This window comes from Oryctolagus cuniculus, chromosome 11 (assembly GCF_051225735.1).
Source record: "Oryctolagus cuniculus isolate XC-2025 breed Fujian yellow rabbit chromosome 11, ASM5122573v1, whole genome shotgun sequence".
Classification (NCBI taxonomy): domain Eukaryota; kingdom Metazoa; phylum Chordata; class Mammalia; order Lagomorpha; family Leporidae; genus Oryctolagus; species Oryctolagus cuniculus.
In genome coordinates, this window is record NC_142877.1 from 99,730,885 (window position 1) to 99,757,305 (window position 26,421).

A 26,421-nucleotide genomic window follows, 5' to 3' on the forward strand; every position below is an offset into this window, starting at 1 on the left:
GACTTCCCTGTGCACTGTCATATTTTCTGCAAATAACAAGTTTTACTTCTTCATTTCCATTCTGTATGCTTTTTATTTTCGTCTGATTTTCCTGCTCCTCCGTCTCCTCCTTTTTCTTCTTGTCTTGTTGCGTTGCCCAGAGCCTCTGAAGAATGTTAAGTAGTTGTAGTGAGACTGGGAATTCTTGCATTGCTCAGGATGTTAGAGAAAATCATTCAGTCTTCACCGTTAGGGTGCTATCTTTGGACTTTGCATGGATAACCCTGAACCAGCTGAAGATGTTTCCTTCAAAGTTCCCCTTGTTAGCTGTGGGTTCTTCATCAGGAATCTAGGTTGAATTATGGCAAATGCTTTTGCTTCAATAATTGACATAATTATGAGTTTTCTCTATTTTTTAACATGGTGACTTATATCAGTTGATATTTGAATGTTAAACCAACCTTGCATTTCTGTTATAAATTTCACCAGTTCATGATGTATAACTTTTTTATGACTCATTGGATTTAATTTGCATATATATGTGTACACAATTTTTGTCTCTGTGCATGAGGGATATGAGTCTATAGTTCAGCAATCCCCTTTTGGGCCCTAAGAAGCATCCCCTTTAAATGAAAATCCAATCAGATGGTGCTTGGTTAGCGTGATGCACAAGAAAAGATCTGGAGTTCTGAAGTCAGTTCACCTCGGGCACTTACTCTTTGGGTTCTTAGCAGGAGGACATTTCTGGTTTTTAAGTTGCAAGTGGTATTATTTGCTCTCCATGGCTGCTTCCTCAAGGAATTCTTTCCTAAACCTATATCCATGTTAATTTCCTTTATCGTTCACACATCTTGTGCCTTTCTTGGGGACGATTTCCACTTCGCTTTTCATTCAAGTATGTAATTATTTATTGATGGCAGCCAGCTACACAGAACTGTAAACTCCGGAAGGCCGGGGACCACCAGCGTCCACTGCACCCGGGTCTGCGCAGGCTATACCCATCCCAGGACCGAGCCTAGCACCGCGCCTGGCGCACAGTCGGCAGCCAGCAAACAAAACAATGACGGAGGAGCAGTTGTCCACGGCCACGGCGCCGTCGCTGCCCGGCCCGCAATTCCCATCCAGGCCCTGAGAAAACTTCCCTGGCCAAGACCCAGCGTTGCCACTGCACTAGCCCCAGCCACAGGTGCTGCCCCGCCGCCCAGAGCAGTCGCGGCTCTGGGCTGCGTCTCGGGTCGTGACGTCACTCGGGGCGGGACTTCCGGCCGCCGAAGTTTAACAGTCCAGGCGGGAGCCGGAAGCCCGGCGCAGAGCGGGCTGAGCTGTGCGATCCCCTGTTGTCCCGCCACGGAGAGGTGAGGTTGCAGAGGGCCCGGGATCCGAGGGCCGCTGCCCGCCCGGCCCGTGCACGCTCCTGACACCCGGCCGCCTTCTGGTCGCCTCAGGGAGCAGGCCGGAGGTCCCTGCGCTCGGTGCGCCCCGGCGGGCCCGGAGCTCCGGGCGGTTGCCGGGCAGGGGCGCGGCAGCGCGTTGGGTGCGGAAGTGTCCCGGGAGCCGAGGGCCGTGGTCGCGCCCCTCCGTCTGCGTGGGCTCGGCCCGGGCTAGCTGGGAGAGGCCGGCGGCGGCCGCGGGGGCCGTGCTGCCTCCGAAAAGTTTCTCTCTTGCCCGACAAGTCCCTCTTCGCTTTTGTAAACATCGCGTACGACTCTGGGCAGGCACCCGAAAGGTTTTGACAAGGCCACCCTGTTGCGCATTTCTGCGAGTGAATTGCATCCCTAGTGCATACAACTTGCAGAACTTTGATGTCAGCCGAGTGAAATCGGAGAGTGGCGTGGGCCAGGCTGACAGCTCGCTTTCCAGGACACCCTCTTTGGGGGACTGATGTCATCCACGCCCCTCCCTCGGATGTGTTCAGTTCTCAGAAGTCAGACAGAGGCGGGCAGACGGTCCCTTCGCCGCCGCTCTGGGTTTAAGCAAACGCATTAGACGACTCGGCCAAAGTTACCGACACCTCAGTTGGGGCAGGCCGTTTAGACCTAGTTGTTCTGAACTCCGGCTTCACTGATGGGCTCACTGCACCCCACTGCACCCCGCAGGCACGTTGTAAGATTATAGCAGACGTGCCTCGCGTGTGTGTTCACTGAGCAGAGAGATCATCTTTCCAGCGCTTCATTGTTCTTTACTAGGAAACCAACAGGGCGCAGGCACGCAGTTCAGGCAGCGGATCCAAACCCTGTGTCCGTGTTACAAGTGACTTCAGTGGTTTTGCAGTGCGTTTAACAGGTGTGAGTTCAACAGGTGACTTCAATAGCCTTTAGCAGCACTGTGTATTCCACGAGTGGAGCATCGTGAAGCGCAGTGGCTATATTTTCTGTTTAAAAGTTTTAGCTCTTTTACAAGCATATTAATTTCTTTTCCTCTTGGGAATGAAAAGTTCCTATAGTTTATTATGCCTTTAATTTGTCCTCTGATACGGAGTATACTGGACACAAATGCGGTGCTCTCTTGACTTGGGGACTAGTCCGTGACATCAGCAGTGCTGGGTGCTACATTTGAACTGGCCATACTAGGAAGGTGTGCATATGCTCTTTCCCTTCCTAACATGTTTTTTTGAGCTTTTCTTTCCCTAACCTGTCATCTGTTATCACTTGCTGCTCTTTAAAATGCCCGCCCTGAGCAGCTTCTGTAAAGTCTCCTTCTAGACCTTGTTTTGTGTAAGAATGATGGGAGGGCATTGTAGACCAAGTACTGTCATAGGAACTTAGTGGCATGTCCTGGGGCTGAATTGCTAATTTTAGTGTTGTTTTTGGAAAAACCCAGGTGATTGGGTGATTGAATTTTGACCTGCAAGAATACTGCTTTATGATTTTTAAAAAGGTTAGGAAATTTTTTAGTAACAGTTACTTGTTGAGTACCTACTGTGTGCCCAGAGTGCTTCAAGACTGTGATATGGGAGGCAGACTTTCCCATGAGAACAAGAAAAATTTCAGATAGTAGCAATTGCCGTGAAAAATGGAATTGGATAATGGGATATTGGGACACTGGTAAGGGTCAGGAAAGGCCTATTGGAGGCAGATGCATTTAGCTGAGACCTGTTTGATGAGAAGGAGAGGACCATGGGATATCGGGAAAGACTTCTGGGGCAGAGGACAGCGACTGAAAAAACACTGAGGTGGGAAAGACCTTGCCTTGTTACTTGAGATGGAAGGCCAATGTGTCCCGATCCTGCTGGCCCTGTGGAAGAGAGGTGGCAGGGTCACGTGAGGCCAGGTTACAAGGCAGCGTAAATAGGTTGGATTTCATTATGATTGCTATTGGGAACCATTGCTAGGAGAATGCGATCTGCTTAATGTTTTAGGAGGTTCATCCCAATCACTTTATGGAGAGTACACTGTTTGGGAAAAAAAAGTGAACAAGTAGAACCATGTATTTTCAACTGTGTTGCTTCACTTACACCCGCCCTCCCTTCTTTGGCCTTTGTTTTAAAAATACATATTGTTTTAAACTTTTATAGGTGCAGTCATGCAGGAAAACCTCAGGTTTGCTTCATCAGGAGATGATATTAAAATATGGGATGCTTCATCTATGACATTGGTGGATAAATTCAATCCACACACATCGCCACATGGAATCAGTTCATTGTGTTGGAGCAGCAATAGTATCCTTTAAACATTTTTAGTTAATTGATTGATGTGAGGCAGAGACAGAGAACGTGTCAGCACTCTCATTTGCTGATTCACTCCCTGAATGTCCTCAATAGCTAGGGTTGGGCCGGACTGAAGCTAGGAACTGGGAAATCGAGCCAAGTCTTCCATGTGAGTGGCAGGGAGGGATTTGACTGCTTGAACCATCACCTGCTGCTTCCCAGGGTTTGTATTAGCTAGAAGTTGGAATTGGGAGTAGAGATAGTACTTGAAACCCACTACTCTGATAAGGAATAGAGGCATGGAGGCATCCCAAAACATGCTCCCCAACCCCCCTTTAAAAATATAACTATTTTTTTGTTTGGTTAAACAGCATCACTGAAACTTTTGTATGTGACCCATGATAGAGATATATTTCACATTGCTATCAAAATAAAGTAGTTTAAATAATACATCATATACACTCATTTTCTCTGTTGACTTCCTTTTCTAAAAATTTAGTTGCAATCTTTCATTAAAAAAAAAACTGCTATTTTAAACACTATGGTAGCTACTAGATTCTAATCTTAGAGCAGCATTTTGTTACTGAACCAAATGAAGTAGGTAGGTAATGGTGGAAAAAATTCCAAAAGGTTTTGGAATGACTTTTGCAACTACATTTAGATTTTTGTGGATCTAATCTGGAAATTAAAGACAGAACTCACAGGCAGAAGCCAGATGGGGAGGAGATAAAAAAAATTGTCCCACATCCCCATCTTACCAATGTACTCTTTGTATTTCTCTTTCTGTCTCATAAAAATAACTTCATTTTCCAGAGCTAGTAAAATTGTCTAGTTTGAGTTTTCTGAAGCCTTTTTTGTTTTTGATTGAGCCCTTCCTGTCTTGGTGAGCTCTTCACAGTGGATAAAGTGGATGAGGGAGTGGGGTTACTGCGTTTTCTGGACCTTGCACTGTTGACATTTTTGGGGGCTTTCCTGTGTGTGGGAGGGTGTTTAGGACGTCATGCAATGCCAGTGGTCCCCAGTCGTGACAACAAAAAATGCCTCCAGAACTGCCAGAATCATCCCCAGAGGAGATGTATTTAGTATTTTAGTGTAAAAGTACTTGAATTAGTTGGCATGCTAGAAATTATTTTTGTGAAACTCATCCACTACTTCTTAAAACAAAATTTTAAACATTTGTCTGATTTTATCAATGCCAAAGTGTTGATGAAAGGAAAAAAATACCAAGGCTTTACAGTATGATTGATTCGTTAACAAAATATTAGAAGTTTTCATGCCCAATCTATTTACTCTTAGCAATGTCTAACAAAAATGATTTTCTTGTTGAATGAAATTTACCTCTTCATCATATCTTGATTTTGTATTACTGTTCAAATACATTGATGCTGTATTAATCAAATTCATGGTGAAGTGACTACATTTTTGAAGGGCTCTTCAGATGTATAGTAGGGAAAATGTTTTAATGAGATTGACACATGTATGAATTGCTGCTCTTTTAAAATTTTTATTATGTGTAGAGCTTAGTTTTGTCTGTCACCATATAAAAAAGTAGCAAATCTTTTTTTTTTTTTTTTTTTTTTTTTTTTTTTTTTTTTTTTTGACAGGCAGAGTGGACAGTGAGAGAGAGAGAGACAGAGAGAAAGGTCTTCCTTTGCCGTTGGTTCACCCTCCAATGTTGCTGTTGTTGTTGTTTTTAGTTTATTTTTCCAAGGAGTTACTAGGAGTTGTGGGACTGATACACAACTTTCTGGTCTGTCAACAAACCTGATATGATATAGTGTAGTGTTGAATGACCTTTGGAAACTGGATTTATTTTTGTATTTTTTTTAATTTAAGAGTCCATTGAAGTAGATCATACACACCAAGGAATGCACATAAGTGTACAGATAAATGAATTTTTTGTCCTCTGAGCACACTTACAACCAACACCCCAATTCAGAATAAAACATTACTAGTACCCTGAGAGTTCTCACTATTCCCCCCCTCTTCATTTTTTTTAATGTGGGGAATAAAGAATATATTGTCATTTACGTGGTATGATTCAGTGAAGTAATTTTTGTAACTAGATACCAGATTATATGACATCCACACAATTTTTGTGCTCTGTAGGTATTAAATTCCACAAATAAGAGAAAATACGTGCTGTTTTTCTTTCTGGGTCTGGCCTGTTTCACTTAGCTGCTTTCACATAGCCTTGTTATTCCTGGTGAGGTTTGATCCCTTCATCAAGATTTGTTACTAAAGAGCAGAGTTCCCAGACTGCAGTGTGGGGTCCTTGAAGCTTGCATGTTACAAGGATAGGGCTCATGTGATGTACCAGGGAGGTTGGTTTTCTTTCCATGTTTGGTCCTCTAGGTGATATTCCTGACTTTCTCATTCTTTTTGAAACTGCAAGGGAAATTTGAAAAGTGACCAGATTTCCCTCTCGCATTATCTTTTTCTAGTCCTTTTACATGTTCAAAGGACTGAAGAGTAGTGCTAAGCAGAAGCCAAGGAAAGATTTTCACCCAGATATTGTAATACCTAAGTGAAAACAAATTTGAATAATGTATCAATAAAATTACAATTTGTGACGTATTCACAAAATACCTGGATGTTTTTGCAAATCAGCCAAAAGTAAAATATGGTAAATATAATTTTAAATTAAATCTTATTTTAATTTCGAATAAGGTTAAAATAAAACTCTTGCATAACATAGTTGTTTGTATTTGCTAGAGTTACTATAATATTCCTTCTTAATACATTTAAGATTGAAACATTCTATCACAAAAGTTCCAGTCCTGAGAAAATACCAGGCTTTATTTCTTGAAAAAGAGACTAGTGTCCCTCTAAATTGGTACCAAGCATTGGGTTAATAAATAATGTGTTTTTTTGTAGATGAAAAGACCGATTTATATTTGCTGATGCTGCTTTTATCATGCTCTCATTCTTGAAAGATAAAATTAGACCTTCTAACCTACTGTGAAAATGGAGTAGTATTTCACATGGGTTAAATAGCTTTCAAGTGCTAGTGCAGCCAGAAAGGGCAAGTTCTTCCCTGAAATATTAGTAAAGAGAATTAGCTAAGTAATTAGTAACCTGAGCTATTTTTGAAAGTTAGTGTATAAGCTGTTATCATTTGCTCACCCTCTAAGTGTGTTTGCTTGTGTGACTGCCTCCTTATAATGCTAGTCTAATGCTGTTGAAGGTGCTCATGGATTGTTTGATACTCCATAACTCTTCATTTAGATAACTTCCTAGTGACAGCATCTTCCAGTGGTGACAAAATTGTTGTTTCAAGTTGCAAATGTAAACCTGTTCCACTTCTAGAACTTGCTGAAGGGGTAAGTGATTTATTTCTTAAAAATTTTTTACCCTGCTTGAGTGGCAATTGCTTATTGATTATGCTGCTTACAAGTAACTGTAAAGGTGTTTAAAAGCTCATTCTTTATCTTTCTTTTTTAATTTGAGAGGTAGCAAGACTGGCAGACAAAACTCCCATCTGTTTGTTCACTCTCCAGATACCTGCAATGGCCAGGGCTGGGCTAGGCCAAAGCTGGAGCCAGAGCTAGGGACACAGTCCAAGTCTCCCACATGGGAAGCAGGGACTCAGTCACTTGAGCTGCTTCTGAGGGTCTGCTTTGGTGGAAGATGGAATCCAGAGCTGGAGGCAGGAATCCAACTCAGGCATTCTGATGTGGAATGTGGGCATCTCATCTGATGTTTTAATGGCTAAGTCAACTACCTCCCTAGTTTAATAGATTGACCTGACCATATGAAACCTAACGTAGCTCTCTCTTGACTAACCTTGAGTTTTGGACCACCAGCAAAAGACCTCTACCTGATGGCAGCCATCTTCCTCAAAGTCTGTTCACCTGGTACTGATGGGCCTCCCTAAGACCTCCTTGAACACAGAGGGCTTTGTTGAAATGAGCTTTGTCCCTTAACATTCACAGGAAGCACTTCAGTGCATTTTGTTTCCATATATATATATATATATATATATATAAATTTATTCATTTTCTTGAGGCAGAGTTACAGAGAGGGAGAGGCAGGGAAAGAGGTCTTCCGTCCGCTGGTTCACTCCCCAAATGGCATCAGTGGCTGGAACTGTGCTGATCTGAAGCCAGGAACAGGAGCTTCTTCCAGGTCTCCCATGTGGATACAGGGGCTCAAGCCCTTGAGCCATCTTCTATTGCTTTCCCAGGCCATCAGCAGGATAGGAAGTGGAGCAGCTAGGACTTGAACCGGTGCCTATATGTGGTGCCAACCCTGCAGGCAGATGCTTAACCTTGCCATACTGCCAGCCCCTCCTTATCATTTTATAGGTTAATCCCTCTGATTGAAGATAACTCTGGCATCCTCATTTCCAGTCACACGCACTCCTTACAGCTGTTTCTTTTTAAAATAGGATGAGGTATAAATAAAAAGGTAGAAATAATTGGTAGCTTGTTTTTTAAGTTTAAAAATTTTATAGCAGGTACTACATCATTATGAATTGCCATAATTTTACAGCTGGGATAGGTAAAATAGCCCAATTAGAAGGAAAGCAGTAGGACGATAGAGTATCAGCTCAACTAATTTAAAGAAGACTTTTGATTTTTATCACTCCTCTTCTAAAGATATTGCTTGTGATTGAACTTGAGTTCAACCCACAGATGTTGGAGGCTAGGTCAAAATAAATGCTGAAGAGAGAAATGGCTCTGACTATTCAAACTAAGTTAGGTAACAGTGACACAGAGAATGTTTTTGGTAGATAAAAGACAACTCTGGGAGCAGAGAAAGTATCTTGGTTATCTTCAGATCTTTAGATTCTGTCAGTGAGGTTCAAAAACCATTTGATCAATACCAAAACAATTTTGACATCCACCTCCCCCACAATACATTATATGCACTAGTTTTATGTGTTATGGGTTAGAATCAGTGAATTGGTGTTGGGGGCCTCTTTTCTTTTTTTAATATGAAGTTAACGGTTGATATCCACAAGTGAGACAATTCTAAGAGTTTTGTGAGTATTCCAAGTTAGTTATAATTCTTAGCCCTTTTCTCCACAGTTAAGAAATCACATCATTATGCAGGTGGATAAAAGTTAGATAATTGTAGTTCTAATTTTTAATCTAATTTACTTAGAAAAATGTTTTGCAGGGGTGGGAAATTTAGCTTAGTGATTAAGATGCTGATTTAGCTGGCTATCCCATATTGGAATACTTGGGTTTGATTCCTGGCCCTGAATCCAGATTTTAATTTCCTGCTAACGCAGACCCAGGAGGAAATAGTGATGGCTCAAGTAATTGGGCCACCCACATGGGATTATTGGATCCTGACTTTCATCTTCTGTCCAGGCCTGTCCTTGCTGTTGCAGGCATTTGGTGGAGGAAACCAAGAGATAGGAGCTTGCTCTCTCTCTCTCTCTCAAATAAAAATAAATTTTTAAAAAAAATTTGTAGACTTTAGTTCTTTAGGTCTTATTAGTAATTTCTCATAGTTTATTAGTGTGTTAATAACTTATTCTTTTCAGGATCCAAGTCTTATTACTGGTGCCATTTGAGTTCTGTGATCTTTCCTACTTGGGAAAATAAAATTTGATAGTATTTATTTTGAAATTACTTTTATTAAAGTGGAACTTTATATTCATGTTTATTTTCTTTGGTTTTGTATTTTACCTCTTTAAAGTGGACAGATTGGTATTACTAGTTTTATAATGTGTTTGATAGGCTTCTAAATGACCTATGAATTTGACTTGTTTTTAGATTTTAAAAATTGCACCTATTGCCATATGTCATGGGTATGCAGGGTTCCTGTAATAACCCCACAATTTCTATTAATTATTTAAGATCATTAGCTGCATTAATAATACAATACTATAAAAGGATCTCCTGTCACCGGTGTAAGCCAGTTGTAAATAGAGGTTTTGTTTTGTCCCCTTAAGAATAGTGGTAGTTGGGATGTCAATTTTGTCTGTTTTATTTAAATGCTGTTTTGATACATTGTAATAAACTATTCTGATTTGCAATCAAGTGCTATATTTTACTAAACTCTTTGTACCAAAGTCAATTCCTAGATTGGTACCTGAAAGAGAATCACATAACTATACTGAAATGTTGATGTAACATGCATCTTGCTATTTTTGTATGTGCTATTTGATACAATTAGTCAAGAACTAAAAGAAACCTTGGGTAGTGCATGGAGAGGAGGTGGGGCATCTGTACCCTTTCAAAAGCATAAGAACAGTAGATCTAGTCTTCACCTGTCAGCGGTGGAAACACAGGCTCAGAGGGGGACTTTCCTAAACCTATATAGCTTGCCTTTTAACTTTAACAAAGTCATAAAGTGTCCCCTTTGACCTTCATTTCTTTTTTTTTTTCATGTTATTCAGCCAAGGTTAATAATTAATATAACTTCATAGTATATCAAATGGGAAAAAAAATGCAGTATTGTATTCTGGTTACATATGGCACCACCAGATAGGTCACACTTGAAGATACTCATTGTAAGAACTTGGCAACCTCTGGGTTACCATTTATTCTATAAATATTTACTGAACATGGATATGGTCTTCTTTTTAATGAAGCTGACATTCTGGTAGGAGACAAATAATAAACTCTGAACAAAAATATCCAAATGTTGGCAGGTTGTGCAGAGAACTAAAATAAAATATTGCAATAGGCAGTTACATTGAGTGGCCAAGGGAAGTTTCCTGAAGATGTAGCATTCAAGTTGCTATCTGTTACCTGGAAAAAACCATCCAGCCAAGGTTCAGGGGGGTTAGCTTTCCAGGCGGGGGAAATAGCAGTGTAGAAGCCTAAAGGCAAATACAATATTGTTATGTTTACAGAGTGGGAGGTCAGTACAGCTAGAGAACTAATGGACGAGGAGGGAAGTGGTAAGGGATGAGGAAGGTGTGGCCTAGTTTACAGGGCTTTGAAAGCCAAGTTAATGTCTTCGGAGTTTAGGTGTGATTGGAAGCCGATGAAGATGTTTAAAGATGGGAGAGACATCTGATTTGCAGTTCTTAAAGTTCACACTAAAAATGGAAGGTGGAAGGTAGGAAAAATTGGAGTGGAAACAAAATAGGAAGCTGTTGTCATGGTTCTGCAAGGTTTAAATTTATGCCATGAGCAGCTATAGATAAGGGGCCTGTGTAGGATTTATTTTAGGGTTGGAGTTGATAGAACTTACTGTTTGGTTGGGGAGAGGGAGAGAAAGGACCCAAGGGTTATTTAGGATTTTTATGTTAAGAAATTGGATGAGTGATATCTTTATAGGGATGAGGAAGAATGTGAGGTCAGGTTTTGATTTCTTCATATTTGCAGCTTGGATTCCTTAGAGGAAATTTGCTGAGAGACTTAGAGCAAGTATCTTGTCCTGTTTACAAAACTTTCTTCATCCATAAAATGCAGAATCTAAAGTAGAGATTCTTGGAAGTCTCCCTATTGGGGATTGATTTTAATTGAAGCTACTCTTTGGAGATGCAAGTACAGGTTTTATCAAGGGGAGATAGAGGAGTAAGTCAGTTCTGATGGGAGGCCAAGACTCGCTGGTAGAAGAGCACTACTTTATTTTATTTTCTTGAAGCCAGTTTGATCCCCTGACAAGCTGTTGGATTCCTGTGGAAGATGACGGGTAGATCTTTGGTATAAGCATTACCGTGTTTACAGCATTTAATTCAACATATTCATTATGTGCATACTAAGTGTTAGATGAGACTTAATAGCTCTGGGCTCTGTTAAATTAAGATAACCTTTTTTTTTTCCTCCTTCTAAATAGCAAAAGCAGACATGTGTCAGTTTAAATTCTACATCTATGTATTTGGTAAGTGGAGGCCTCAATAACACTGTTAATATTTGGGATTTAAAGTCAAAAAGAGTTCATCGATCTCTTAAGGTAAGCCATTTGTTTTGTTTTAATCTTTATAGAAATGAGTAACTTGCGGTATATTTAGAATATACCAAACTTACAATTTTGAGCTTTTATGATAAAAATAGGATGTTTCAAAATTGCCATCAGATTTGCTTGGGAAAAAATCAAGATGCCGTCTTGCCAAAATGATTTGTCTTAATTTTTCTTTTCTGTATATTATTAATGCACATTGTCTGTGTTTAAAATGTTTCCCTTGTTTTCCATTTAGTTCTGTTCTTATCTGTATGAATCACTTCATTTTTTTTTTCTGAGGTGTGATTTGTTGTCATCAGAGATTTTTTTATGGCGCTTTGGGAAAATGAAAGTGGTTTGGGGTGATAGTATTAAATTCACTAATCAACATTAGGGGTTTGGCTTCTTTGTTCTACGGTGTATTTAGCCACTGTTTTTGATATTTTTGTTTCAACTTGTATTTTGTTTTCAACTTGGTATAATTAATTATTTTCTAAAATAACTACTGTTCTAAATTAATGTTTCTTTAAATAGCTTTTGCAGTTTTAGAAAATGTTCATCACAGGAAAGTCTCTGGTTAAGTTTTTTTTTTTTAATTTTACTTTTCACTGTTTGTGTCCTTTTAGTATTTAGAGGTTGATCTTAAAATTACTTTTGATTTCTGTCCTTTAAAAAAGTTTAATATGATACATTTTAAACATATTTATATGTATTCATATACATACATGGAGATAGAACTTCCTTTAACCCAGTGGTGGAGAACATTTTTTCTGCCAAGGGCCATTTGGATATTTATAACATAAATCATAGGCATACAAAATTATCAACTTAAAAATTAGCCTGCTATCGACTTACCAAATTTTGAGTCCCACATGTGGTTGCATTGGCAGGGCTAAACCAATTGATTCTGCAGGCCTGTTAGGACTTGTGGACTGGACATTCCCGAGCACTGTCAATCTAGCGTCTTGTACTCATCATCTGATGTCAGCAATAATCTGCTCATGGCCAGCATTGGTTTTATCAGGGTCCTCACCTACTCTCTAATCCTGCTACCTTCAGATTGTTTTTAGCAGATACCAGATGTCATCTTTTTTATATCTTAATATCAGTGAGTTAATTCTTACTGGAGAAGGGGAAAATTGGAGGATGGTTTTCTCTTAGCTAAGTTGAAATATAATCCCTGTACTTGCTGTTTAAATATTATCTTTGTAGGTTCATTATTTCAGGTTTAGCTAAACTTTAAGCATCTTGACTCTAAAGTTTCTGCTGTGGTAAAAAAGAGTAATTAAAAATTGTTACTAGAGAGAACAGTTAACTTTGGTTGTTTGAAATATCATCTATTGTACTACAAAGCAAGGTAGTAGTATTCTTGTATGCAACAAACTGAGTCAGAGATGTTAAACCAGTATAATGGCAAAGATACAAACCCAGATGTTGTTTCTTGTATAGTCTTTTAAATTATGAAATACTTGAATTAAAGCTACCTAGAGGGACTTAACTACTATGAACAGGAAATGTCTTACAGAGTTGAGAAGAGGCTAGAGGCTATATCATACCATTGTTTTAATATTTATCATATCATAGATTGTCAGAAATTTTAGGCATCTAACTTATCCTATTCCTACATGGCAAAATTATACTCATTTTTCTATCTTTTCTTCTGAATTACTCCGGATAGTTTTTTGTTATTTGACATTCTTAGAGTACTTGGTTCCATCATTAATTTATTTAGCGAGTATTTGACTAATTATGAAAGTGGGAATCTTACCTTTTACCTTTGGATTTCTTCTCTACAGTCCTTTTGCTGGTGAATTAATACAATTTCTCACACTTAGTAGGTGTGGAGTAAATATTTGTGGAATAATTTTTTCAGCAAATGAAATTATGCAGACACTGCTTCTGTACAAACTCATACAAATTGTGCTGAACCTCACGTTCTTAGTTCCCAAATGGAAGCAATGCATAAATGTCAACTATTCCTTTTTTCATCTCATCAGACCTTTTTTTCCCCTCATGGTAGCAATTGTTTCTTTGATTTCGAAAAGAAAGAAAATGGAAAGAAATCTCTGAAAATATTTGAAGGAATATTTAAAAAAAATTGTAGTGTAAGTGGACTGTCACAGCTGTTATTCTTGATATTTCATTAACTATTAGGCTGTTTGTTTACATTACTAAGATATGACACCAGCCTGTTAACCAGATATGTTAAGATATGATATTACCTATTAGGCTGTTTGCTAAGATTTGACACCAACCTGTCAAAAACTGTCCTGCTAAACCTTGGTCATTTTTAGGTGTTCCTGCTGGACACTTCTATTTTGATGCTAGAGAACAGCCTTTGTGAACTCAGTTTAAATCAGCAGTTCATTTCCTCAAACTCTATCCTCTTTTGGTTTTGAGTGGTAGCCAGGTGCCATGGGAGGAACACGGACTTGAGAGTTTGACTTGGAGTTGAATCCTGGCTGTATCTCTTAGCAGCTGTGTGAGCTTGCATGAGTTGCTGTGCCTGGTGTATCTCATCTGTAGAATGGCACTAGTTGGTATTCATCAAATGGAAGCAGCTGCTGTTTTCTCTCTAACATTTCTTGCTCACTTGCTTTTCTGCTCTCTCCCGTTTTGCAATGGTTGATTTCTTCTTCCCTGATGTAATCTCTTATCTCTCTTTGAGAGATTAAAAAAAAAAAAGTTAAGCTTATGTCTTCCTCTGGCAGTTCATTTCACAAGAGGAACATACTTCTTTCTCTTTCCTCTGATAATTTACCTCCACCTCTTAGGATTTTATCTGCCATTCTATGTTAATTTAAATGTCCCGTTCTCTCAGTTGAACAAAGGTAAGGGCTTTCGTAATAGGCAACATGTAATAACTGTTGATGAAAGTGAGTTCTTTAAGGTAGACACTAGAAAATTACCTTTCCATACTCTTGTTTGAGTGCTTGGACTAGTAATATGGTTATATATTTAAAAAAAAAATCTGTTTCCTGAGAAGAATAAGTGTTGATCATAGTCACTTAATTATTTTTAAAGCATTTAAAGAAAATCTTAAATATTAGATCAACAAGTACATAATATTTGGTGTTTACAAAAAACATGAAAATGGCCCTCTTAAAGGTCATGGAGCCTTGTACTTACTATTATTTTTCTTTCAGGATCATAAAGATGAAGTAACTTGTGTAACATACAATTGGAATGATTGCTACATTGCTTCTGGATCACTAAGTGGTGAAATCATTTTGCACAGTGTAACCACTAATATATCTAGTACACCTTTTGGCCATGGTAGTAACCAGGTATGGTATGGTTTATTCAAAATAAAGTTGATAAGAAAGATTTTGAATAATCTTAGCAGACATCAATGAATTTAATTTTTAGATATTTTAAATTTGCATTTTCCTTTCTTGAAAAATGCAATGCTAACTTTTTTCGGAGTAGTTTTAAAGTGTTCAAAAGTATATTTTGCTGCAAAAATTTTTGAAATCGCATATGAGGAGTCTTCAAAAGTTTGTGGAAATGTATATAATGAGAAAATTGCTTTGTTTTATTAATTGTTTGCACCAAAATTATCTTTTCTACAAACCTTTTGAAGTTTCCTTGTACTATTTGGTAGATACAAAATGATTGAGTGTGTTTAGGCAGAAAGTAATTGCGTTAATCCTTACTTTTTATTGTAATCAATTTGGCTATAACTATTATCAGATAAATTATGGGAGATCTTTACTTAAAACTAGTTTTAAAAATCATTATTTGAATAGTGTGTAATGTTTGAGTATTTAATATACATTAAAAGTTTATAGGAAAATATTTTTTCAAGTTTCCTATGTATTGAGGAAATAAAAGGCATAGAGACAAATATAAAACCATCTAATGTGATTCAAAACAGTAGAGAGAAAAGTATTTGATTGGAAATAAAGAAGGAGATAATTGAGAGGAGGATGATTTCGGCTGGGTTTAAGGCTTTATTAATTTGTTGTTTGGTTTTACTGTGATTTAACTGACCTCTTTGCCAATTATTTGATTGTATTCTGAATTAGGGTTACCTTTTGACATTTCCATGTTGTATTTGGAATCATATCATGTTTCCTTGTTTTCAGTCTGTTCTCCACCTTTTTGCTTTACTTGGGAAAGATGTTTATGTGAATATATAAATACATTTAGAAATGTCTGGAATATTAATAGGCTAATACATAATTCTGGAAGAGTCATATTTTATATAGAGGAAATTGCATGACTAAAACAAGAAAGGAAGGCACACATTGAACTCTGTATACAAGGATATATCTGGGTTTTCTTAGGAAGCCTGAAGCCAGGAGCCAGTAGCTTCCTGTAAGTCTCTACATGGGTAGCAGGGACCCAAGCTCTTGGGCCATCTTTTACTGCTTCTCTCAGGCCATTTTTATGGAGTGGGTTGGAAATGGAGCAGCTGGGACACAAACTGGTACTTATGTGAGAAACCTGCATTGTAGGTGGTGGCTTTACCTGCTACGCAGCAACACCAGCCCCATACTTTCCTCTTACAAGCAGCATAATTGAAATCTTCAAAAGATTTTTAATTAATTTTTTCTAAAAATGAATTAGTAATAGCTTGTTTGACCAATAGTTGTTGACCAAAAGCATAAAATTGCTACTTGAGCATTCATTTTAAAATGACTTTTTCTAAGACTTCTTGAAATTTATTTAAAGTTTCAAATATATTATATATTTCTTAAAATTGAACAGTGTTCATAAAAATTTCAAGTCTGTCAAAAAGGTGACGTATTTGAATTCAGATATACTGTTAGCTCAGTTTCTGTGTTGAACTGTCTTAATGTAGATAGGATCTGAATTATCCAAAAAGAAAAAAAAGACCCATCTGTGCTTAAATTAAAATTGTTCTTATTTTTGTGTCTATGAACAATCAAGGATTTGAAATCTTTAGTAATTATTAATTGGTTTCTTAGTGGAAGTAACAGATCTTAGAGTTTCACTGAGTCTGCATCATCCTGGATTTCATATCAGAAAGGAGATTGCCTGAATATATTTAGATTCTTTGAAATGTCTGCGCTTAATTGAAGCTATTAGTTTTATGTAGATCGCAGTGTCTTTCTGCAGGGGAAAGAGGGCTTGCTACTTCTGCAGAACCACCGGGGATGATGGACGGCTTATAATTGAGTGTCAGTATTTGGCAAATTCAGCAGCTCAACCTGTGTTGCCGTTCTCAAATTGTAGCCTTTTTCAAAGCAGCTAAAAATGTAGATGTGTTTTATTAATTCCTAAGATTTAAAAAAGAACTTTAAGTGTAGCAGGTTTTCTTTGAGTTAAATGTATTAATTTTTCTTAAATTTTTGATATTTTACATATAGATTTTATATTAATAAGCTTCTTGAGACCTGGTAAATATAAATAGTGATTACTTACACCTAAAAACAGCCTTTTGTTTTTTATCAAGAATTAGTATATATGTATTTTTTAAAGAAAGCTTTTATTTAATGAATACAAATTTCATAGGTACAGCTTTAGGAATATAGCAGTTCTTCCCCCCATAACCACCTTATCACCTTCACTCCCATCCCACCTCTTGCTCCCCCTCCCATCCCATTCTTTGTTAAGATTCATTTTTAATTAATTTTATATACAGAAGATCAAATCTATACTAAGTAAAGATTTCCACAGTTTGCACCCTCACAGACACACAAAGTATAAAGTACTGTTTGAAAACAAGTTTTGCTGTTAATTCTCATAGTACACCCATTAAAGACAGAGGACCTACATAGGGAGTAAGTATACAGTGACTCCTGTTGTTGATTTAACAGTTGACACTCTTATTTATGACATCAGTGATTTCCTTGGCTCTTGACATGAACTGCCAAGGCCATGGAAGCCTTTTGAGTCTACAAACTCCATCAGTATTTAGACAGGGCCATAGGCAAAGTAGTTCTCTCCTACCTTCAGAGAAAAGTACATCCTTCATTGATGGCCACTTCTTTCCACTGGGGTCTCACTCACAGAGATCCTTCATGTAGGACATTTTTTTGCCACAGTGTCTTGGCTTTCCATGCCTGAAATGCTCTCATGGGCTTTTCAGCCAGACCAGAATGCCTTAAGGGCTGATTCTGAGGTCAGAGTGCTGTTTAGGGCGTATGTCATTCTATGAGTTTGTTGTGGCAGCACTTTTTTTTTTTAAGAAGGCTTTTATTTAATGCATACAAATTTCATATGTACAGCTTTTAGGAATATAGTGATTCTTCCTCCCATTCCTGCCCTCCCACCCCCACTCCCATCCCATTCTTCATTAAGATTTGTTTTTAATTAACTTTATATATACAGAGGACCAACTCTATACTAGGTAAAGATTTCAACAGTTTGCACCCACACACACACATACCAGGTATAAAGTACAGATTGAGAGCAAGTTTTACAGTTATTTCTCTTAATACAACTCATTAAGGAAAGAGGTCCTATATGGGGAGTAGGTGCACAGTGATTCCTGTTGTTGATTTAACAATTAACACTCATGTATGCCATCAGTGATCACCCGAGGTTCTTGACATGAGCTGCCAAGGCTATAGAAGCCTTTTGAGTCCATACACTCTGTTGGTATTTAGACAGGGCCATATGCAAAGTTAAAGTTCTCTCTTCCCTTCAGAGAAAAGTAGCTTCTTTGGTGGCCCCTTCTTTCCACTGGGATCTCACTCACAGAGATCCTTCATGCAAAACATTTTTTGCCATTATATCTTGGCTAAGAATTAGTATATTTTTTATTTGGCATACTTGTTCATACCTGAAGTTTAGCACTCAAAAAGATTGGCTATAAATCTTTATATCTGGAGCAGTTGTCTTTTTTTATATTATAGAGGATCATCAGTATAATTTCGGGTTGGTATAAATGTATGATATAATATGTGCATGATACTCTTGAAGCATTTCCTTACTATTTATTTATACTTTCTTTACCTGTATGTTATGTTCTTGAGCAGTTTTATAATTACAGATAGGCATAAATAAAAATAATGTATGTCTGTATATGAGAAAGGCTAATTTTTTTCCTTCTATTTTTTTTCCTCTCTGAATGTTCTTTATTGGAAAATTATTTGAAAGATGTTTTCTTGTTCTATTTTTTGTAACTTTTTTCCTTGCAGTTATAATCATTCTGTTTGTCCAATCTTGTTTTCAGTCTTTTTCTCACTGTGTTTTAAATCATATACCTCATAGTATCAGTCTTCACAATCATCATTTTTTGTTTTAAAGATTTATTTATTGGGGCCAGTGCTGTGGCGCAGTGAGTTAATGCCCTGGCCTGAAGCGCCGGCATCCCATAGGGGTGCTGGTTCTAGTGCTGGCTGCTCCTCTTCCAATCCAGTTCTCTGCTATGGCCTGGGATAGCAATAAAGGATGGCCCAAGTCCTTGGGCCCCTCCACCCACGTGGGAGACCCAGAGGAAGCTCTGGCTCCTGACTTCAGTCAGATTGGTGCAGCTCTGGCCATTGCGGTCATCTGGGTGAGTGAACCAGTGGATAGAAGACCCTTCTCTCTGTCTCTACCTCTCTCTGGAATTCTGTCTTTTAAGTAAGTAAAAATAAATCTTAAAAAAATTTTGTAAAATAAAGATTTATTTATTTATTTGAAAGTCAGAATTATACAGAAGGAAGGAGAGGCAGAGAGAGAGAGAGAGGTCTTCCATCCTATGGTTCACTCCCCAATGGCCACAACAGCTGGAGCTGTGCCGATCTGAAGCCAGGAGCCAGGAGCTTCTTCCGGGTCTCCCACGTGGGTGCAGGGGCTCAAGGACTTGGGCCATATTCTACTGCTTTCCCAGGCCATAGCAGAGAGCTGGATTGGAAGTGGAGCAGCTGGGACTCAAACCGGCATCCTGGGTTGCCAGCACTGTAGGTGGTGGCTTTACCTGCTACACCACAGCACCAGCCCCCACAACCATAATTTTTTTTAACAAAAGATTTATTTATTTGAAAGACAAAGTTGAGAGAGAGAGAGGCTTTTCCATCCTCTAGTTCACTCCTCAAATGACCCCAATAGCCAGGACAGGACTAGTACGAAGCCTGGAGCCAAGAGCTGCTTCCAGGTCTCCCATGTAGATGGATAGGTCCAAGCACTTGAGCCATCCTCCACTGCTTTCCCAGGCAAATTATCAGGGAGCTGGATCGGAAGTGGAGAAGCTGAGACTAGAGCCAGTGCCCATATGGGATCCCCAGCGCTGCTGGCTTAATCTGCTATGCCACAACACTGGCCCCTAAATTGTCATTTTTAATGATATTGTATATTTAATTGTTCAGTTTCATAGTTTATCGACTTTCCTCTATTATTTTAGGTATTTAAAAAAAATTTTTAATCACAACGAGCATCATGTGTTAATATTATTTCCATTAAGCATCCATCTTTTGCTTTTGACATTTTCTTTGTAGGGGTAAGTTCCTTCAATGTAATTGAGTTACAGGCTCACATTTTATTTCCTTCAGGAGCTTAAGTGTGTTACACTGTTACCTTTCAGTCTCAAATGTCTGATGATAATGAATTTTTTCCTTAAAAGTCACTTGTTCTTTTCCCTAGGTGTTCAAAGAATTTTTTTTCTTTAAATGTATCTTAGTTTTTGTCATTCTGCATTGCCATTGTTAGAATCATGGTGTCTTCTTTTAATATGTAGTTTTAAATTTTTTATTTTAGGAAAGTTTTCTTGAGTTATTGCCTTTATTTGTTCTTTTCTCCATCTTTGGTTTTTTGTTGTTGCTGTTGTCAGGTTGTCATAGATTATTTTCAGTGGTTTACCACTTGCTCGAGTCCTCTTAAACTTTTTCCTCATTTCTTACTGGTTTTCTAAAATCACTTCATTTTTATACCTGTGTTTAAGGTACTGTCTGTTGAGTTTATTCATTTTTTTTCTTTAAAGATTTATTTATTTATTTGAAAGGCAGAGTTACAGAAAGGCAGAGACAGAGAGAGAGAAGTCTTCCATCCGCTGGTTTACCCCCCAAATGGCTGCCAACAGCTGGAGCTGAGCCGATCCAAAGCCAGGGGCTTCTTCCAGGTCTCCCATATAGGTGCAGGGGCCCAAGAACTTGGGCCACCCTCCACTGCTTTCACAGGCCACAGCAGAGAGCTGGATCAGAAGTGGAGCAGCTGGGACTCAAACCAGCACCCGTAGGTGATGCTGGCACTGCAGGCGGGGGCTTTACCCACTACGCCACAGCACTGACCTCAAGTTTATTCATTCTTGTATTCCTTCCAATTTAGCCTTCATTTTTGAAGAAACATTTAAAATTCATATTTTTCCCAAAATTTTATTCTTCACTATTCTAATTTATGCTGCTTTTGTCTTGTATCATTTCATTGTCCTTTTGGTCATTTGTTGAAAAAGTGCTTCTCCTTGTTTTCCTAGTAACTTTATGTGAAATTTATCTGTGAAATTAGCTTCCCTGAACTTCCAGATAGAGATGAGGTTCAGGGTGTCTATTCTACTTTCTTGGAACTCCCTCTAGATTTTAGATAATTTTTTCAAAAACAGGGTGACTCACTTTCTAAGGTCCCCTGGCTTTTTCTTTCTCCATCTGTCTGTGAAGGTGTGTCCTTGAGCTCTATTGCCTCCATTTTTTTCTGGGTTGCTGCTATTCCAAGTGATATCTCCTCGGTGTGGCCCAGCCTTGGAGGGAGGCACTTTGGCTACTCAGGTGTGGAAGTTTCCTGGAGCTAAACTGCTCTTGTCCCTCAGACCTTTCTGCAGAGCTTACACAGACCTGATAGTGCATTGGGCCTTCCTGGTTTCAGCTGATGCTGTGAAATTGGCCATCAGGCTTTTCTGTGAATATCCTGTGGCTATTCAGGGCTTCTCCTGTTCTTAGATCTCTTTCAGACTCCTTGTCCCTCTGCTTCCTTCTGTGCAGATGGTAGTACCATAAAGAACTTGTTCATTATTTGACCTACCAGCCTTTATTTTGGATTTCATGTCAGTGCCTGTCCATCTAAAAAGTTGTAAATGTTGTTCATGGGATTTTAGATTTCTTAGTATCTGTTTATAAACTTTCCCATATGTGGTGTGTGTGTGTATGTGTATGTATCTGTCTGTCTGTCTGTCTTGTGGAGGGGGTAGGTAGGAGTTTGCCAAGACCAGGCTTGGGATTCACTAGGAATACACACAAGTTTCAACTTAAAGTCCTACATACAACTATACTTTATTACAGGGAAAAGACACAAAACAAAATCAGCAAAGAGGAGGGCACATGGGTACAGGCCAGAGAAAGCCCTGTGTGAGCTTCCACTTGCAGTAGCAGGTACAATATGTTTACCAGGGAAGCTCACCAGACTGTGAAAATGAGGAGCCCAATTGAATGGATGCACATAGTAATTATCTTACCTTAGGCCTCTGGAAACACTTTTTTTCCTTAGAATTTATTTTATGTTATTCCTAAGCATTTTTTGTTATTGGGGGCTAATATGTATTTTGAAACATCTTAGAAGAAAGCAGTATAGGCGTTTCCAGGTGGGAAAATGAGCTGAAATGTAAAGTACTTAATTCTCAGCACAGTTGAATGCAGTAGTTTAGTAAAGAAGGTGAAATTCAGCCAATTTTAATCCAGGGCCTGTTTACTGAGGCTTGGTGCTTTGTTTATTCCACCCCAGCAGAACTAGAAAGGAGAATGTCTCTACCTCCTCCAGGGCTGAGTGTGAAAGGCCAGCATTGCCCTGAGGCCGGTGCTTTTGAAGGAGTGGATATGTCCATCCCCAGTCTGGAGTGTTGGCAGTTCCTTGGTGCTTCAGTTAATTTTTTTATTATGCTTTAAGTGTTTAATTGCTAGTACATCAGATGCTTATGTTCAAGTAAATATATATATACACACATACACACACGCGCACGTCTAAACTATGTGTATATGTAAAAACTAAATATGAAAGATGCTGATTCTCAGTGTCACCTTTTACGTGTTAGTGATTTGACTGTGAGTAGACCTTTTATTTATGGTGGGTATTCCAACCTTGATAAATTAAAGTATATAATCTCAGTATATGACATTTTTCTCCCTCGGGAGACGGGAATTGAGATGGTTATACCGAGGATAATAAAGGCATAATGAATTTTCAGTTCATAGATACTGGAATGTTTTAGGGTCATATTATAGCCAACTAAATGATATTGCAGTTGTCATGGTTCAAACCTGTCGCTCTATAAACCCCATGTGAACAGTGTCTTTGGCTTTATGTAGTTTACATAAAATGTCTTTATGAATGCTTACAATTACCTGAGATTTATTTTATTTTTACAGTCTATTCGTCACCTGAAGTATTCCTTGTTTAAGAAATCACTACTGGGTAGTGTGTCGGATAATGGAGTAGTAACTCTCTGGGATGTGAACAGTCAGAATTCGTACCATAACTTTGACAGTACACATAAAGCTCCAGCTTCAGGCCTCTGTTTTTCTCCTGTCAATGAATTGCTATTTGTGACCATCGGCTTGGATAAAAGAATCATTCTCTATGACACTGCAAGTAAGAAGTAAGTATAACATGCTAATTTTATAATTTAGTAGCAATTAGTTGTTGTTACTGTATTAGCAAACATTTTTGACTTGGCTGATTAATGTTCAAGGGCCCTTAATATATCTAGTAAGGCAAATTTTTCTTTTTTTTCTTCATGTGCAGATAAAAAAACAGAAGGGGTGTGCATATTATTAAGGGTATGTTTGGAACATGAATGTTGAGGGGGTAGCATCTTTTGATTTCACATCTTTATTTTAGCATACATGTTATTTTTCAAAATGCTGCTAAATTAATGTATTTCTAAGGCAATATGATTACTTCACTTTAATTTATTAGAGAAAGATTTTTAAACTTGCCATTGGGGCTGGATAATTCTTTGTTGTGTGTGGACGTTATAGGATATTTAGTAGCATCTTTGGCCTCTACCCACTAAATGCCAGAAGCATTGGTGAGTTGTGAAAACTTAAACTGTCTCCAGACATTGCCAGATGTCCCCTCGGGATAACAGAGAAACACTGATCTGGAGCTAGGAGTGCATAATCTTCTAAGCATTTGAGCTCTTTGTGTTACCATTTTATAAGCATGCTTACTTAGCTTAAAAGGAAACAGCTGCAAAAGTGCTAACTTTTGTTTTTTGAGATACCTAACAATATCTACAGATCATTTAGAACATTAATTTCACTATTAAGGAAGATTCCCTATCAGCTCCTGTTATAGAATTTCTACAGTATATATTTCACTCTCTTCATTTGTGCAATGATCTACTTACAGCCCTAGGAGTCTGTAAGCCATTCTCTCCTCCCAACACTCCAGCAGAGAGCTAAGCTCCAGCCAATCCATATCCATATTTCTGTGTTAGTTACCAGAGGACCAAGCCACAAGGACTCAGTTGCTTTTAGCTTTTTGGTGAAGAGGTGCAAAACTAAGAACACAATGGCAGCTGCTTCCCTGTGAAAGGTCGTATTCTCCTGAGGCCTGAACAGGGTAATAAATGGACAGTAGACACTTGAAGCCTCCTCAACCCAGAGGCTAGATCCCTTGTTTTTGGAGTATCACATGGGACTCTGTCACATTCACTGCCAGAATAACAATTACTCAAATAGGTACTGTTTCTAGAAGATGTGGGATATACCAATTAGAAGTGAATAGGAAAATAGGACAGATATTTAGCAGTTTTATCTTTCATTTTATCTGAGGTATCTTTAAGTCAAATTCTAAAATTCTGTTTAAACAAGTATTTGGGATGTGTATCCTTTTGGCCTAATCTTGATAATGTTGGGTTTGATATTCAGTTCTTTATCAGTCATGTGTATACATACCTGTATACACTAATGTATTTCCATGTATTTTGTCTTCCTTTCCAAAGGCTAGTGAAAACCATTGTGGCTGACACTCCTCTCACCGCCGTAGATTTCATGCCTGATGGAGCCACTTTGGCCATTGGAACTTCCCGTGGGAAAATATATCAGTATGATTTAAGGATGTTGAAATCACCAGTTAAAACCATCAGTGCTCACAAGACATCTGTCCAGTGTATAGCATTTCAGTACTCTACTGCTCTTAGTAAGGTGAGCTATTTTCTTTTCAGCATTTTTGAGTTTACTAAATAAACGTAGCTCAGAATACGAAAATTACATGTTGTCAGTTAAACACTAAATTTTTCTTCATAATCACTTGTATATAATAGCATTTTAGATAATGATAATCCAAAACCATTTGATATACTTGGCCATAAAACTTTTTTTGTGCTTAATTCTCATATCTCCTTGTCTGCAAAAGTATTTTAAGAGAGTTTTTTGGTTTAGAAGAAACTCAGATCCACCAGCAAGCTAAAGATTTGTAAGAGAAAAATGTATTTTCAACAAGGAGCTTATAAAATATTAATGTGTAGTATGACACATTAGTAACTTGAGCTTTTAAATATTCCATTACGTTTCAGTCAAGTTTAAATAAAGGCAGTTCAAATAAGCCCACGGCAGTGAACAAACGAGCTGTTAACGTGAGCAGTGCTAGCGGAGGAGTTCTGAATTCTGGAATTGCCAGAGAAGCACCCGCCACTTCCATTGCCACGGTCCTACCACAACCCATGACCACGGCTGTGGGGAAAGGGACAGCTGCTGTTCAGGAGAAAGCAGGTAAATGTTGCTTATATATCGCATTGGGAGTTCTGTTTTCCTCCTCCAGTATATGTAGTTAGCATTTTTTTCAAGCTCTCAGAACTTGGGAGTTAGGTAAAATTATTAGTAGATATCACTGAAAACAGGAAAATTTTAACTTTAGCTACAAATTTTTAAACTGTTATGAAAAGTTTTGTTTAGCTGAACATCTGTTGTGAGAAATGTCTTAAAAATAAAATGATAAATTATCCATCATTACTACCACTAACCAGGTGATTTTCCTTATGTCTTCAGATAAATCACTACAGACTGTCTTTTTGTGTTGCTGTCATTGTGATTTGACTCTCTAGTTTAAAAAATAAAAAAAAAGCCTCTTATTTCATATTTCAGAATGAAAAGTAAGGTGATGAAATGAATATTTTTAACTGTTAAATAGTGCCTGACACATACTAAGCAATATATTTGTAGTTTATTTAAAAAATAAATAAAGTGTTGGAATTTTTAAATGATTACTTCTAATAAATAATATGGGTGAAATAATTCTGAAACAGGATTTATTTAGATTTTGTGACAGTGTAATATGATAGTAAGCTTCCCCATACTTTCTACAGAAAACATTATTTGTCCGCAATAAAGATCATATTCAATAAATTCCTGAAAACATTTTTATTTTTATATTAAGAAGTTATTCTGTGCTGTCAGCTTTTAAGAAATAGAAATGTCTACATGGTATTCCATTATTTTTCCAGAATATTGTCCTTAATTAAAATACAGGCATGTATGTATTTTTTAATTTTCAGGACAAAGAAGGGCAAAAATCTTTTTGGTGTCTTAGTTTGAGTTGCTATTCCCAAATGCAGCAAAACTTTAATTTGTTGACCCTGACAGAGTGGAGCAGTTTTTAAAAACAATTACATTCACAGTAAATTTTCTGTGAATTTACATGCCATAATAGATCCTTTTATGTAAGAACCCCTGAAGACAAACACCGTTGGTACCAAATAAAAGAAGAAATGCTTCTTGGTATGTAAAAGAGTAGTACCCACTAAGATGTTGAATTATGTTCTGAAAATTTCTATTTTAAGCAATTATTTTATAATTTTAAAATTTATTCATAATTGTCAAAAATTAAGCAAAATGAAGATTCTGTCATTTACTGTAAATTCTCTGGAGTCTCACCATTATTCATTCAGTTTTTAATAAGGAAGCTCTTATTTACCAATAACAACAACACTACTTAGGACATGAAAAACTTGACTGTTTGGTCACTGATTAATGATAACAGTTGGTGTGTTCCCAAAATTTTCTGCCAAAATGAGTGTTTGTTCTCGCCCACAGAGATTTTTGTCTATTAATTTTCTTTCAGAATAA

The 26,421-nt window shown here is 37.9% G+C and overlaps 1 protein-coding gene across 4 annotated transcripts in view; it reads left to right on the forward strand.

The window, feature by feature from the left end:
* The first annotated feature begins 1,218 nt into the window (after window positions 1-1,218).
* Window positions 1,219-26,421, forward strand: part of NEDD1 (NEDD1 gamma-tubulin ring complex targeting factor) — a 43,126-nt gene continuing 17,923 nt past the window's right edge. For all 4 annotated transcript variants that reach the window (XR_016216955.1, XR_016216954.1, XM_008256929.5 and 1 more), the window contains exons 1-8: window positions 1,219-1,334; window positions 3,494-3,637; window positions 6,854-6,948; window positions 11,372-11,488; window positions 14,623-14,763; window positions 22,720-22,949; window positions 24,300-24,501; window positions 24,873-25,068. Coding sequence is in view for 2 of the 4 variants with exons in the window: in XM_008256929.5 (XP_008255151.3) it covers window positions 3,502-3,637; window positions 6,854-6,948; window positions 11,372-11,488; window positions 14,623-14,763; window positions 22,720-22,949; window positions 24,300-24,501; window positions 24,873-25,068 (1,117 nt within the window). In the remaining 2 variants the exon portion in view is untranslated. The remainder of the gene's footprint in view (window positions 1,335-3,493; window positions 3,638-6,853; window positions 6,949-11,371; window positions 11,489-14,622; window positions 14,764-22,719; window positions 22,950-24,299; window positions 24,502-24,872; window positions 25,069-26,421) is intronic.